Source organism: Schistocerca serialis, chromosome 8, assembly GCF_023864345.2.
Source record: "Schistocerca serialis cubense isolate TAMUIC-IGC-003099 chromosome 8, iqSchSeri2.2, whole genome shotgun sequence".
Classification (NCBI taxonomy): Eukaryota; Metazoa; Arthropoda; class Insecta; order Orthoptera; family Acrididae; genus Schistocerca; species Schistocerca serialis.
Genome location: NC_064645.1, coordinates 254,138,160 through 254,155,153, shown reverse-complemented (window position 1 = coordinate 254,155,153; position 16,994 = coordinate 254,138,160). Strand labels below are relative to the sequence as shown.

Below are 16,994 nucleotides of genomic sequence, written 5' to 3'. Positions count from 1 at the left end.
TAATCAACAATTTATAACGACTAGATTGTGGTCAGAGTCCACATCTGCCCCTGAAAATGTCTTATAATTTGAAATCTAGTTCCGAAATCTGCGTCATGTCATTACATAATCAGTCTGAAACTTTAATGTTTCTCCGGGCCTCTTCCACGTATAAAACTTTTATCGCGTTTATTGAACTAAGTGTTAGCGATGATTAAATTATGCTCTGTGCAAAATTCCTCTTTCATTCCTTTTCCCTCAGTCCACATTCGCCCACAATTTTTCCTTCTATTCTTTTCACTACTATCGAATTACAGTCCAACATTACAATGAAATTTTCGTCTCCCTTAACTATCTGAATAGTTTCTTTTATCTCATCATACATTTCTGCAATCTCTTCGTCATCTGCGGAGCTAGTTGGCTTTTAACCTTTTACTACTGCGCTAGGTGTGCGCTTGGTGTCTATCTTGGCTACGATAATGCGTTCGCTATGCTGCTTTTTAGTAGCATACTCGCTTTCCTATTTCTCATTTATTATTAAACCTACTCCTGCGTTACCCCTATTTGACTTTGTATTTATAACCTTGTATTCTCCTTCCCAGAAGACTTGTTTCTCCTCCCACCGAACTTCACTAATTCCCACTATATTTACAACCTATCCATTTGCCTTTTTAAAATTTTCTATCCTACTTGCCCGATTAAGGGATCTAACATTCCACACTCCGATGTGTAGAATGCCAGCTTTTTCCCGTAATGATGATAACCTGCTGCGTAGCGCCACGCAAGATCCAAATGGGGGACTATTTTATCTGCACAATCTTTTACCCAAGAGGACGTTATCATTGAACCATACAATAGAGCTTAATGCCCTTGGGAAAAATTACGGCTGTAGTTTCCCCATGCTTTCAGCATTTCGCAGTGGCAGCACAGCCATAATGTTCAATTATCCAGACTGTTGTCCCTGCAACTACTGAAAAGGCTGCTTCCCATCTTCAGGAAACAAACGTTTGTTCGGCATCTCAAAAGACATCACTCCAATGCGGTTGCTCCTGCGGTACTGTCATCTGTATCGCTGACGCACAGGAACCAACCCAACGAGGACAACATCTATTGTGCAGAGGTGTGTGTGTGTGTGTGTGTGTGTGTGTGTGTGTGTGTGTGTGTGTGTGTGTGTGTGTGTATGTGTGGAGGGGAGATAAGACAATATTATACACACAGAAACTTGCATCGTATTTCGCCCGTAACTGGTAGTACGTTGACAATATGATTAGGCAACCGTATTTTCTCATTGTTTTCGCCTTCACTATGAGGTGGTGATGGTTTTGTACGCGAATGTTTATTTTCTGTGATCGTAGTTCTTTTCTGTGACCTTAGTTCTTTTGCAAAGCCTTTTACTTTGGAAGGTTCGTCGTTTTCTGTTTGAACTCGAGCTTCCGTGAACACATTTAATGGAACACTTGCGCGGGTTTCTTGCGTAGTGATGCGCTTCTTTAACGTCTACGACGCACCTGATTTTTGGGAGGCAGCTTTTCAATTTGTGGCCTAGATATTACTGCTACTGGAAGTTCATGGAAAGGATAATTTGAAATCCGCTGGTAATGCTACATGTTTTCAGAATCTTTCTCTTGGAACCAGTTTTATTACCTGCCTCGGTATAATGTTGACTGCAAACTACTGATGAATCTGACTGCGTATTTGGCGTGAATTTTTCTCTAGAAATCATGCGTATCCATTTACTTCTTAAACAATCACCAACCGAAAATTCATGGTAACTTAGGTCACTAGGTTTTTCTTTTTCATTCTCACAGAACAGCACAAAGCAGTGAGCCATTTGTAAGGAACAACGAGTGTATTTCAGACTATGATATATCGCAGAAACGTAATATCAGCGTAATTTTAGCGCACATATTGCGTGCCTCAGCGATAGAGATAGCCGTACCGTAGGTGCAACCATAATGGAGGGGTATCTGTTGAGAGGCCAGACAAACGTGTGGTTCATGAAGAGGGGCAGCAGCCTTTTCAGTAGTTGCAGGGGCAACAGTATGGATGATTGACTGGTCTGGCCTTGTAACACTAACCAAAACGGCCTTGCTGTGCTGGTACTGCGAACGGCTGAAAGCAAGGGGAAAGTACAGCCGTAATTTTTCTCGAGGACATGCAGCATTATTGTATGGTTAAATGATGATGGCGTCCGCTTGGGTAAATATTCCGGAGGTAAAATAGTCCCCCATTCGGATCTCCGGGCGGAGACTACTCAAGAGGACGTCGTTATCAGGAGAAAGAGAACTGGCGTTCTACGGATCGGAGCGTGGAATGCCAGATCCCTTTTCGGGCAGGTAGATTAGAAAATTTAAAAATGGAAATGGATAGGTTAAAGTTAGATATAATGGGAATTGCCGAAGTGCGGTGGCAGGAGGAACAAGACTTTTGGTCAGGTGAATACAGGGTTATAAATACAAAATCAGATAGGGGTAATGCAGGAGTAGGTTTAAAAGGGCATGTTCTGAGGCATCAAGGGATCACCAATTTAGTATTGGAGGGCAGGGTGGAGGGTAAAAATCGTAGAGGGAGACCAAAAGATAAATACACTAAGCAGATTCAGAAGGATGTAGGCTGCAGTAGGTACTGGGAGATGAAGCAGCTTGCACAGGATAGAGTAGCATGGAGAGTTGCATCAAACCAGTCTCAGGACTGAAGACCACAACAACAACAACATTGAACACTATTAGTTACACGTACAAATGTGATGGGAATGCAAATACAACAACAAATTGTCAGCTTATTTGCTTTACGTATTGCTTATCTTCGTTAAAAGGTGACTGCAGTGTGGCTATAATCTCCACACACAATAAACTCAGAAAATCATATATTACTTAGCCACTAATCACAGTCTAAAGAAGCACATGTAATTTTTACTCTAACGATTCCGCTGTGCAGAAGTGCCTGGGAACCGACGGCGTGTTGCGCCACATTCAGGATGAACTGTATGCATTCTGCACTGATGCACTCAGTCCCGTATGTTCCCGGAAAGTTCCGAGGCTGTTAGAGAATACTAGCGGGCTATGCACAGCGCATAGCCGATGGCCTGAACTTGGCGTGAAACACCAGGATAGGGACTTCGTCAACGCTTGGTTGCTTCCGAGTTGCCGATGCCAGCTACAAGCTCTTACCTGGAAGAGAGAATTAATAACGCTTTAAAACCAGCCGTTCGCTCCCGACCAACTACCTAATAGAAGTGAGATAACATTCTTCCTTCAAGAAAGAACAGACGGATATCTCGCTGACACAAGTGTCTTAAGACCCATGTTACTCGGTAGCAATAAAACGTAATGCTGAACGCTCGACGACGTTTCAGCGTTTTAGACGAGAAGGTAAATTCGCTGCATTTCAAACGGCATTTCTACGGTAGCGTCGAGTATTGCTCAAGATGGCGTGTTAGGAGCGCTACAGACACTGTGTTACTTCGCTTTCACAATGATAATCATTCAGTTAAGCTGTGTCAGCCTCTTGAGGTCTATTACAAAATCTGAGGAGCGGAACGAGACTAATTACAGATTGTGAGATAAACACTTAGTGCTCTCTAGTCGACTCTCACAATTAATTTCATTTACTGTCACATTCAATTTGTCTTTATCTCTTTCTCCAGCAGTCCAACCATTCCAGTTCTCGTATGTTTCGCGGCCGATTTCTTTTCAGAAATTCAAATAGTCGTGTGACTGGCTACTACAAAGAAGTACTATTTTCTCTGGAGTATAAATGATCGAATGAAATGGTGCAGTGTTAAGATAAAATTACTCGTGTTGATGACAACGGCGGATCAAATACCCCTCTGACCATCCAGATTTTTGCTTCCAGGGATTTCCTTAAAAAAAAAAATAGTTCGAATGGCTCTGAGCACTATGGAACTTAACAGCTGTGGTCATCAGTCCCCTAGAACTTAGAACTACTTAAACCTAACTAACCTAAGGACATCACACACCTCCAAGGCGGAGGCAGGATTCGAACCTGCGACCGAAGCGGTCACGCGGCTCCAGACTGTAGCGCCTAGAACCGCACGGCCACTCCGGACGGCGGATTTCCCTCAATGCTCAACGCAAGTGTCTGCATCGTTTTTTTGACAAGGGCTCGGTTGATTTAATCTCCCATTTCCATCTTGTGCTCCGTCTCTATCAAGGGAAGTACTTGACTTCGAATGCTCAAAACTGCACGAAAATGTGCTAAGAAAATAAATTGCTCATCCAAAAAAACTGTGGTGTAAACCATTGGCATTCCTCTCTTATGCATTCCATTCTCTTCCTCTACAGTTTTTATGATCTACAGTTCCGTGGTGTACAACACTTGTGTCTGCGCCAGTTTTGGATAGCGCCATATACACGGTATACTTTAACCACGGCGGTACGCGAACAGTTAAAAAAAAATCTGCCGTTTCGTAAATGCTTCCACCCTTGGCGCGACAGTCAATTATCACGCACTTCTTGACGTCACATAAATCGCTCCGTTTCTGCGATACCAGAACAACTGCACTGTTTTGTTTCGTTCCCTCCCTCCATTGCTAGTGCTGCCACCTGCCATCTGTGAGTGGTTACTGCACGCTGACATAAAACATTGGCGTTTGTCACATTGATGTGGCTGGACCGTATATTTTCCTTCACTAGAGGAAGGCATTCGATACACTTCCACACTGTTGTTTACTGAACAAACTACAAAGTTAACACGCAAGGTAATAGATGGATGTCGCGTGAGCTTTATTTCGTTATCGTATATATTTTCTCAGTTAAAATAAAGATTCAGGAGCCAGAAAGAAGGAAGAAAGGAAGGCAGGAAATAACTCCTAGATGAGAAAGAAACAGAAATAATGGCACATTGCTCGTTTATCCAGAATATGGACTCGAGGACGGTAAGTCTGACACGTATAAATAGCGACTTAACGGTTGCTGCAGACTAGAGAGATCATAAACATTAAACTCGGTGCGAAGATTACTATCGCACTGTCTCCTAGTCGCTGCAACAGCAAATTCTACCGTCTCGCAAGAAAGAAAATGTGTGCTACTCTGGAGTCATTATTGCACGGGAGATTCTGAGAATTAGAAGGAATGTTGCGCAGTGGGAAAATGTGACTGGAAGGAGGCGAGGGGAAACATCCCATTACCAGGGCGCCAAAGATTTCCTTTAGCTGACGTAGCGGGTGTGGTATTTGCCGCCTGGTGATATAATGACGGTTTCCCAGCAGTCGAGAGATGTTCATTAATCACTCGGGAAACTTTCCAGATCGCTGTTTGTTCAAGGTTCGCTCCGCATAAAATTTATACCTAGTAATTCGAAAGACGAAAGTAATGAGAAGTTGCAAAAATGAGAACAGAAACTTAACATCAGGATTAATGGTTACGAAGTAGACGAAATTAAGGAATTCTGCTACCTAGGCAGTAGAATAACTGATGATGGATGTGGTATGGAGGACATCAAAAGCAAACCAGCAATGGCAAAAAGGGCATTCCCGGCCAAGAGAAGGCTACTAGTATAAAACATAGGCATTAATTTGAGGAAGAAATTTCTGAGAATGTACGTCTGGAGTACAGCATTGTATGCTAGTGAAACATGGACTGTGGGAAAAGCGGAATAGAAGAGAATCGAAGCATTTTTGATGTGGTGCTAGAAAGGAATGTTAAAAATTAGGTGGACTGACACGGTAAGGAATGAAAACGTTCTGCACCCAATCGTAGCGGAAAGGAATATGAGGAAAACACTGATAAGGTGAAGGGATAGGATGATGATAATTTGTGGTAAGATCTTATGGGACCAAGCTGCTCAGGTCATCAATCCCTTACACACTACTTAATCTAACTTACGCTAAGGACAACACACACACACACACCCATGCCCGAGGGAGGACTCGAACCTCCGACATGAGAAAGCCGCAGGATGATAGAACATCTGTTAAGACATGGGGGAATGACTTCCATGTTGCTAGAAGGAGCTGTAGAGGGGAAAAACTGTAGAGGAAGACAGAGATTGGAATACATCCAGCAAATAATTGAAGACGTAGGTTGCAAGTGCTACTATGAGATGAAGAGGTTAGCACAGGAGAGGAATTCGAGGCGGGCCGCATCAAACCAGTCAGAAGACTGATGACCCAAAAAAAAAAGGTCGAGATCGAAACGCAAAGAGAAAAAGAATGTCCAACTGCAGCCACAAACAGGTTAGCGTTATAAGTGTAGGCTCAACAGAGGAAGTCATCACAGAACTGTGCCATGAAACCGAGATTTCGAGAAACAATTCGAGAAGGTATTCTGTGGTCTTTATCGAAATGGAACAATCTTCTTGTCATTTGGATCAAGGAGACGATAACGTGAATCCGAAGGATCGTATGAGTAGCAAAGAATAGGGACCGAAACCTGCTAAGCCTTTACAAGAGAATAAATCATCCCGTCAGAGCACACAGAGGGCGAATACCTGTAAGTCACTCTTTAAAAGCCGCTCGGTTGTGGCCGCGCGGTCTCAGGCGCCTTGCCACGGTTCGCGTGGCTTCCCCTGTCGAAGGTTGGAGTTCACCCTCGGGCATGGGTGTGTGTGTTGTCCTTAGCGTAAGTTAGCTTAAGTAGTGTGTAAGCTCGTGGACCGATGACCTCAGCAGTTTGGTCCCATAGGAACTTAACACCACCACCGCCTCTTTAAAAGACTCTGACAGAAAGGTGGGGTAGTAGCTACCTCAATCCTGATCCCATCTTCCTCATCAAAAATTCGGGCGTGCGAACATATCCACAGTCTTTTAATCTCTCTATGCTTGAGAAACAAATCGAGGATAGGAACCCGTGTCCGCAAACACCATCCGACGCTGCCGCAGAGCGTCGAAGTTATAGGCAACAGCTCCTGCCACTAGGCAACCCTTCAGCAACAAACTTGACTTTGTACGCTGTCGTACCGTAGACGGAACGTCTCGCGATTTATTTTGTTATTGCCGGCCGAAGTGGCCGAGCGGTTAAAGGCGCTACAGTCTGGAACCGCACGACCGCTACGGTCGCAGGTTCGAATCCTGCCTCGGGCATGGATGTGTGTGATGTCCTTAGGTTAGTTAGGTTTAAGTAGTTCTAAGTTCTAGGGGACTTATGACCACAGCAGTTGAGTCCCATAGTGCTCAGAGCCACCATTATTTTGTTATTCAGTGATCCCGACTGATTACGACGATCGCCAGTGGAGAATAGAAAGCCAGCTGTTGCACAAACAGGCCTTGTCTCCTATGAATGCGATGCTCTGCTGCCTTGGTGGATAACGGTTTCTTACACGGATTTTAAGCTGCATTTTTTTTCTCTTATGGACCGAAAAACATTGGCCATTTTAGGGTGTTACAGGGGAAAAGTAAACTGAAGATGGAAACGCGTGTCCGAAACCGTCATTCACCAATTCAACAGAGCATTGCATTCATAGGAGACAAGGCCTTCCTCCATAACATCCATCTCCACCTTCTTCGCTGTCGATCGTGGCAATCAGTCGCGATCACTGAATAGGAAGCAACATTGCAAGACGTTCCACTTTCGGTCCATTAGCATGCAAAGCCACATTTTCTGCCGAATGGTTGACCTAGTGGCAGGTGCTAGCGCCTACAACTTCGACGATAAGCAGCTTCGTTGGATGACATTTCCGACACATGTTCCAATCCTCGATTTGTTCCTCAAGACACATTCTACAACCCCTCGAAGTTTGCCGCAACATTTCTGGGATACACTGTGTATGTGCTTTTCCCACTGTCTCCTTTTTTCGTCCATTGATTTACAACACATTATCCTCTCTCACTTACCCTATGTCCTTTTATCTGTCTTTCCCTTAGCCACTCTCTCCAACATACCGCGGCAGCTCAAAAATTATGGAGGTTCCAACTTACTGCTGCGCGGGATAGCCGCTTGGTCTAGCGGCGCCTTGCCACGGTCCGTATGGCTGCCCCCGCCGGAGGTTCGAGCCCTCCCTTGGGTATGGGTGTCTGTGTTGTCCTTAGCGCTAGTTTAAGTTAGATTTAGCAGTATGTAAGCCTAGGTACCAATGACCTCAGCAGTTTGGTCCCATAGGATCTTACCACAAATTTCCAAACTTTTTTTTCTAACTCATTTTTCCCCATATTTAAAACTTCGGTCAAAAATGCGCCCTTCCCTACACCCACATAGTTCACCTGTCTTGGAGAATCTAGACCTCCAGTCCTATGTGTGGTCTCCACTAATCCGTATTATTCATTTCCACAATATCGCATCTCTTTTGCTCCCACTTCTTCTATCTCCATCCATCTTTCTTTTTCGTTTACTGCCACTGGCTCTCACTGACCATCAGTATCTCTGTTTGGCTTTCGCTATCATTTTGTTCATCCGTTTCTCTTTCATTGCCACTTCCTCTCTCGAACCATCGTTGTCTCCTCTCTTTTTCTTTCCCACTGGCACTGTCTCCTCCCTCTTCCATCGTCACTGTCTCTCTGCTACACTTTTTCAGCACAAAGAAGCGCGAATATGTTAGCATACCGAAACTTTTGGTCAGGAGGGCAGAATGAGGATTGAAGCACCTGGTTCCCCATTCATCCGTCAGACGAAATTTTTTGAAACATAATTTTCGGAAATATTGTTTGTCATAAAATATATTAAAAATATAGTAAAAGCGGTATAGACCACATAAGATATTTAGTTTTCAAACATATTAACCAGCTTCGATCTCTTTCTGAATATCCCAACTTTCTGTTCCCATCGCACTTTCTAAAATGTTATCTCAAAAGCCCGTCTTTTCCTGCGATGTTTGACTTCCTACTCAGTCCTACTACAAGAGCAGTTCATCTAGATCTCCGGTCGACAGGCGGCATTCGTCCTGTGGACATGGCCTGATAAAAACAAACCCTGCTGTCCTGTGCATTCGTGAGATGAACTCTGCATTATCTGGCAGCAGACACATGGCGCCTACTATGTTACACTGGCCCTTTTTCTCTCTGCCCCCCCCCCCCCCCCACCCTCACCCTCCCTTGCCAGAAGACAACCACTGCTCCAGCCGTTTACAAAATCGCCTCACGTTTCCCTTCACTAGGCGAGTGGGCAGTTCTACGAGTAGCACGGGAGTAGACGCCCTTTGGCCTTCACGACCTACACAAACGTTCCTCGCTCGCTCCTATCTTCGTTCACTTGCTTCCCTGGTGACCTACCATTTAGCTACGCATACAATTTAGTATATGAAATCAAAATCCGGGTGGTTATGTTTCGGCAATCACTAGTATAAATTCATAATTTATTACGCAATGGGGATTAATTTGTTCTGTTTTAACTTGACGAAATCTTACAGGTTTTGCAGATGTTACGAGACAGTTTGATCAAAACGGTCTCGCGATAACCGCTGTCTATAGTTCCTTTTCATTCTTTCCTTTCTGCTACATTTGAGCTTCCTCCAGTTTATTTTACACTGGCTCCACACCTCCGCCGGCGCACAATTATCCCACTCTGCCATCACGTACTAATGCGATCAGATTCTGTATGTCCAACTGTTACGTTTAGAAAGCAAATCCATTCAGTGATACAATGAATTACGGATTGTATCAACATATTACGATAAAAGTATGTGAGTAATAACTGTCAGCTTACCTTCTTATTTTGTCCACTGAAAGTTACAAGTATCTGATCTGTTTTACTTGCCTCCTTCTCACCCATTCCACAGTTCAAATGGCGTTTGTCTTCTAGTTCTTGTTTGTTACTTAACAGAAATAGGAAGAGGGCAGCAGTAGGTAGTGGTAAGTTCCTATGCCACCCAACTTCTGAGATCATCTTTACCTAAGCTTATACACCACTTAATCTAACTTAAACTTACTCTAAAGACAACACAAATACCCATGCCCGAGGGAGGGCTCGAACCTCCTGCGGAGGGACCCGCGCGAACCGTGGCAAGGCGCCTCAAAATCAGACCGCGAGGCGGCAGCAGTAGAAGTCAACATGTTTATCGCACAGTTCAAATATTGAATGCGTACGATTACCTGATACACACACTGACTGAATTCTCCTTTACACCGATCCCGATATTTTAAACCGGTATTCACTGGGGACCGAGCAGCTATGGAAAGGGATACACTACTTCCAAGACTTCAGTGATGAGATTAGGTTTTATCACCGTGCGAGTGATGCACATAGACGTGTGTGGCATAGACCTGCTGAGACGTATTTCGGATTTCGCGGTGGTGTTTAAATGACAGAGCTTGGACGTAAAACTTACATAAAGAGACCTGTGACGTAATGGCCGTTTTGGAACATAGTAGACGCCGAACAGAACGTAAAAAGGAAGCTGTACCGCTCCATGCTCATTAAAGGCAGAGGGTGCAGTGGGTGCCTACCTGTTGCCGGTGAGTATGTCCATGAGGGAGCTCTTGCCCGCACCGGAGGAGCCCATGATGGCGGTCAGCTGACCGCTGCGGAAGCGGCCAGTCACGCCTTGCAGGATCGTCGTCTTGCCTGAGAACAAAATAAATTCAGAATTTCAGTGCCGATTTTCCTTTAGAGCCTAATTACGCGCTGCGCAAGTGTGCTCTCAGAAACAAATGCTATAAAAAAATTCTAACGCCCTTAAGGGCTATGTTCAGTGGCATCAGGGTATAACATGTACATACTGAGGGATGTAGTGCTTGTGATTCGTTTACCGCTGTCATCCCTGACCGGGTGGGGCAGTGGAGGGCTGAGCAAAAAGAGAACAATATGAGCAACGTTTATTCTGAAGCACAAGCATGCCCTGTCAACGAGTATGTATCTCTGGCGAACAACTTCAACCATTTGATTGGGGTCCCACTATGGACCTGCTGGATGCTGGATGGACGAATGGATGTGTTGCTGTAAATGTTTGGCAGAAGGTATCTGAAGAGTGTGTCTGCTTTTAGCAGTTGTCTGTGGAACATTTCCGACCACTATACCAGGTTCTGAATGTCCACGCAGTATAGGGTAAGGTGGTACAATTGCGATCATTTCGGACAAATGTTATTGTAACTGGAAATACATTGAGAAAAGAAATAATTTTAACTATGGCACATGTTCTTGAATGTTTAACACAAATATTAGACAATTACAAATGTTGGTATAAACACAAAAAAAGGTTACAGAATTGAGAAAAATCGATCGAAAATATACCACACTAGGTACAATTGTGATCATTTTCTGGTACAATTTTGATCACTGGCATCTTCCACATAAAAAGCACTTTTTCCCTCGGGCACCAACGCATACTTCGTGGTACCAAACATTGCATTTTTGGCAGTGAATCCAGTCACCCTTAGCTACTGATTCTGCACTATAGTAATTAAATAAACAAAATCCACAATTGCTCTCGTTGTTTGCTAGCTATTTGATGCTTGGTACACTTTTTTCATCATTACTCACACACGTACATTTCTGTTTATTGTAATTGTTGCATTTGTTCATTGCTTTCCTTGTGCCCTGTTCAAAAAGTTTTCTTTTGCTGCGGAGGTTTTCCAGGTTTCCATCTGAAGTGAGTCTAGCTGATGTCTGTGTTTTCCTCTTCATCTACATCTACATGACTACTCGTCTACTTCCGAGACGATAAATTTTTCTCTGGACTTGGCAAAATGTCCTTGACAGCATCGTGCTGAGAAATGGTACTGGACACTGGCGTTACGGATTTTCCGTGTTCTTCAGTTACATCTTTTGAAGATAAGGGTTCTTCTCCCATAATGCTGTTAGTAGCTTGACTGGTGGAGATTGAAGGAGCAGCAGCCTCGAATAAAGTTGAAGGTGCAAATTTATCCTCGGGAACAATGTCTTTGCAAAAGGGCTGTACACTGGAACACTTTGACTGCGCATCCAAAGGACGCAGTTTTGCTCTAGGCAGCCGGCCGGTGTGGCCGTGCGGTTCTTGGCGCTTCAGTCTGGAACCGCGTGACCGCTACAGTCGCAGGTTCGAATCCTGCCTCGGGCATGGATGTGTGAGATGTCCTTAGGTTAGTTAGGTTTAAGTAGTTCTAAGTTCTAAGGGACTGATGACCACAGATGTTAAGTCCCATAGTGCTCAGAGCCATTTGAACCATTTTGCTACAGGAATCACAGGAAATAGTACCGAATCGATATTTTGTAATGCTTTCATTATGACTGCGATGAATCAGGTTAGTTGCATTTCTGTGATACTGAGCCTTTAGGGACTTGACGAAAGTTCTATCTAATGGTTGCAGTACATGTGTACTGTGCGGAGGCAATCCCAAAATTTCTATCCCATTTTCCCGACAATATTCTACAGCATCTAAGCTGGTATGGCTGCCATGGTTGCCAATAATAAAAAGTGTAATAGGGCTACCCATTGCTTTGTATTTCTTGAAGTGTTTAAGCCAGACCATGAACAATTCTTCATTAATGTGTCCCGATTCACTCATCTCCGTAATGGAACCAGGACGTAAGCCATCTTAAAATTCAGGGCGTTTCCTCATTTTAAAAATTACCATTGGTGGTAAATACGTACCACTTGCATTCATACATGCAGCAAGTCACATTTTGTCCTCTATCCACATTTGTTAGTGAAACAACTTCTCGCTTTCCTTTACGACTTACTATTTTTGTGGGTCTGTTGTTAAGAGGAAAGCCGGATTCATCCATATTATAAATACACTCTGGTTTATCAAACAAATCATATTCCTGTTAGATTTCTTCTAAATTCTGAAAGTATTTATTCACTTCTGCTTTATTTAAGCCTTCAGCTCTGGCTCGCGAAAGACCATCGGGGTTTCTCAGGCTAAGGTGAGTGTGGCTCTAAACTAATCGATTCCAGCAACCTTGCTTTCTAAGTTCCACGGATGTTTCAAATTATTTTTTCTCAGCTAACCGAAATGCAGCTTTTCTTAACTGGAATGGCGACAGACCGAATTCTCGCTGTTCTAGAAATAAAGGTCTCTGGACCAAAGCGTCTTCCGTTTCAGAACTGAGTACCGTTGGATGACCAATTTTGTTTTTTATAGCACTGGTTGAAGTTAATCCAGCTTGCATTTTCCTTTTAATTTACGGTTTATCATGTAAAGTGCTGAAAGGAACGTCATAATTCTGAAGCAGCTCGAAGGCTCGAACGTCCACTCATTACACTCTCTATTGCCTCATCTAATGCAGGTGGACTCCATTTATTGTAGATTTTCTTTTCTGCTCGTTTTCGGGGCATCTATAAAATAAGAGACGACTTTAAAAAATCGCGTAGGAAAATGTTTAAATATACAGAATTTATGTGCAATAATTGTGTGTAGTATGTCTATGGTAACCAATCGTGACGGACTAAAATAAAAAAAACTGCATTGATCGAAATTGTACTACGGTATCGAAATTGTATGATTTTTCTTACCGAAAATATACTATTGGCGTGAGTGAAATCACGACTAAATAGCAGTGAATTGTGCTAAGAGATGGCAGCACATGTCACACAGGCTTTCTCTGTAGGTGCCCCAGAACACGCCCGAACGGAAAACAAGCTTCTAACCTCACCAATATAGAATTTGCAACCGCTTGGAAACTAGGAAATTTATAAGAGCGCGTTAGACTAAGTAGCTTCACTTTTCCCTTAACAGGAAAAAAATTTATACCGCATCACAAAGTGGTGTATTCTTGGAAAAGACAGTAGGAGCTGTAGAAAGCGGCTACACTACAACGCCACACACAGCCAAGTGCTACCAACACTACGAGACTGACAAATGGCGCGAAACCTTATGTTGATCGGAATTGTACCTATATCGAAATTGCACCTATATCGAAATTGTACCACCTTACCCTAGATGCATGTCAGCATCAACGCACTGTGAGAACAGCAGTGGTTGGCTGGACAGCACAGAGGGACGAAATCTGGGCGCATTCCGCACCTGCAGTGAAACCAAGGACCATTTGGAGCCGTCTGATTGCAGAATGACTAATATCACGTGTGCGTCTGGCCAGGCTACGACCGACACCACGATAGCGCCGAGTGTGGTTACTCTGGTGTCGTGAAAGACTCGACGAGAGTGAAACGCTCTGTTGTCTTCAGTGACGAGAACAGGTTCTGTCTGTCTGCGAGTGATTGACGTTCACGTGCATAGTGTAGATATAGTGAGAGGCTATTCCGAAGTGTATTCGCCCATGACACATATGTCCCACCCCATGCTTGAGAGGACAACTCGTAGTCTCAGAGTCCCTGTGTTATTCAGTATGTATTTCGGCAGCGATAGCGTTCGGCTCTACAGAACCGAAGCGTTGTTGTCGGTTCGTGTCGCGCAAGCCAATCAAAAGCAAGCGGCTGCAGATTCACGCTTGCGCACTGCAGCGCGCACAGCGCCACGAACACAAAGCGGCTAGCAGACGACACAGGCCCGCTATTCTTCCAAGTACCCAAATAGCGTTTACGTTGCCATAACACATGACGCCGCATTCCATAGAGCTGACGTGCCCGCCTTCATCGCCCTTGCTTCCTCCTTAAGGGGCTCCGGAAAGGCTCAAAATCATGAAAAGTTCAATTTTTACTTTTTTGCGTTTTCTGAATCTGCAGACTATTACCTTTTAATAGATGTATAATTTATTCAATTCCGAAGACTACAACTATTTTTAAATTTTTTTGGAATGTGTTGTACATGGGCGTGACCCACTGTGGCGCTGTTAAACTGCTGTCAAATGGTGTTATTATTAACGTCCGTGTTCATCAGGTACATTTTAGTGATGTGAGATAATGTGTTGTGGCTAACCTGTGATGGTTCAATATATATCGCTGGTGTGATTGTCGATTGTCTCGTGTTTATTTACTCTGTCGTTATCTCGAAAATATTCGTAATTAATTCTGTTTCTTGAGTCTCTGTTTTGTTGAAGTATAATAATGAGTAAAAGTAAAGTTATTAGAAATCCTCTGAAGGCTTTTAAGAAAAGGAGAAATGTTGGAAAGCCAAAGGTATGTGTTATTACTGTAAACAATAAAGACGATAACCAAGTGAGTGAACCTAACCTCTCAAGTACACCCGCCCATAGCAGTCAGAGTGGGAAAGAAAATACTTCACAGAAGAAGCTTGGTTCAATGAGTGAAAACTATGAATGTTTTATGGGCGAATCGGATGTGAATGAAATATTTGATATGTCGGTTCTCAAAGGAATTTTTTCAAACTGTGTAAGATGTATTCATTGTAGTGAAGTTGGTCTGGAACTCTCCATAATAAAGCACGTAGGACTTGCTAGTGAAATACAACTGAAATGTGATAAGTGTTCATACATGACCACCTTTTGGAACAGTGTTGCAGTAACTGCAACATAAGAAAATGGTAGCAAAATCTACGAACACAACAACGAGCGATGCTTGCTTTAGACAAGGAACGCCTTCGGGCTGCAGACAGGGCTGTAAAGAGTCTAGAAATACAAGCAAGAGTAAACAGGAGGAGGAACAAGAGGAAGCTGGAGGAGGAGTTTGCAGAGGATGAAGATAACCCATCCTATGAACCTGGAATGCACTAAAAAGTCAATCCAATCTTTGTCGCTCGATTCCCAAAACTTTTATTTTCTCATACTAATTACATGTTTTCTAAGGATCTTCCAAACATATTTGTTTCAAACTTTCAGTAAATGTTACACAGTACCTTCTGCATAATTTAACACAGCCTTTTTCCAAAAAACTGTATATTTTTGAATATATCAATAAAAAATTGCAAAAGAATGTTGTGAATATTCATTACAATTGAAAAAAAATCATCTTTAATAACTGAACTAAAATTTTGTAAAATCCCTGTGGTAAGTTGTAGCCCATATTCCAATAAATAATCTGTAAAAAGTTCAACTTCCTACCTCAAATACTTTGTGAGGAAAGATGTAATTTATAAGCGTTTTATTTTAACATTGCAAGTATAGGGCGTTCCGGAGCCCCTTAACAGTATCAGGCGCAGTACATCCATTTCCATGATTCTCAGCTGAAATGCATATAAATTTTTACAGTTTCTCTGACCGCATGTTTCCATGCATGCATAATAACGATAGTGTATTTGACTGTACTCTGCAGAGTGTCGTAAATGCCGCATTATGTCATCTAATTCCCATTCACACGGACATCGTATTTTGGATTTTACGTTTCGGAAAATGAGTTAGGAATGGTGTGAAGTACCACATTGTACTAAAACATCTATAAAAACACCCGAAAATTTTTTTCTGAGAGTTTCAAAGAATAAAAAGATAAACAGAATGTGGTTATAACACGCTCCTAGAGATCCAAATGATTAAGTAGCCCACTTCTCTATATGATGCGTCAACGGTTTGGGTCTTAAAAACAAAACTGAAAAAAAAACGCATTTTCGAGAGCTCCTGCAAAAAAATGGCTCTGAGCACTATGGGACTTAACATCTATGGTCATCAGTCCCCTAGAAGTTAGAACTACTTAAACCTAACTAACCTAAGGACAGCACACAACACCCAGTCATCACGAGGCAGAGAAAATCCCTGACCCCGCCGGGAATCGAACCCGGGAACCCGGGCGCAGGAAGCGAGCTCCTGCACCTCGTCGAAGTTTATAACATGCATCTCATGAATGAAAATGTTTCGTATATGGCGCTACAGTCTAAAAATGTTACGGCAGAGATCTTTCATCTCTGTCTACTGTGGTTGACGATTCGATCGTAGATAAATACTTGTGACAAGCAAGATTATGAAGATGACTGCTGCTAGTTACATTCCCAGTAATTTAAGTTGTCCTCTGGTGCTCCTTTAGTAACACAATCACTAAATCCAAAGCTAAAACCGCTAAATATGTTTAAAATATGCCCGCATCTCGTGGTCGTGCGGTAGCGTTCTCGCTTCCCACGCCCGGGTTCCCGGGTTCGATTCCCGGTGGGGTCAGGGATTTTCTCTGCCTCGTGATGGCTGGGTGTTGTGTGATGTCTTTAGGTTAGTTAGGTTTAAGTAGTTCTAACTTCTAGGGGACTGATGACCATAGATGTTAAGTCCCATAGTGCTCAGAGCCATTTGAACCGTATGTTCAAAATAACAAATTATAGGTGTACATAAACCACAGCTCAACGATCGACAGGGCCAGACCGAAATCCA

The 16,994-nt window shown here is 43.1% G+C and overlaps 1 protein-coding gene across 1 annotated transcript in view; it reads right to left on the bottom strand.

The window, feature by feature from the left end:
* Positions 1-16,994, bottom strand: part of LOC126416440 (ATP-binding cassette subfamily G member 4-like) — a 304,210-nt gene that overhangs the window by 145,683 nt on the left and 141,533 nt on the right. Inside the window, exon 2 of the mRNA XM_050084163.1 lies at positions 10,316-10,433. Within this exon, the coding sequence (XP_049940120.1) occupies positions 10,316-10,433 (118 nt within the window). The remainder of the gene's footprint in view (positions 1-10,315; positions 10,434-16,994) is intronic.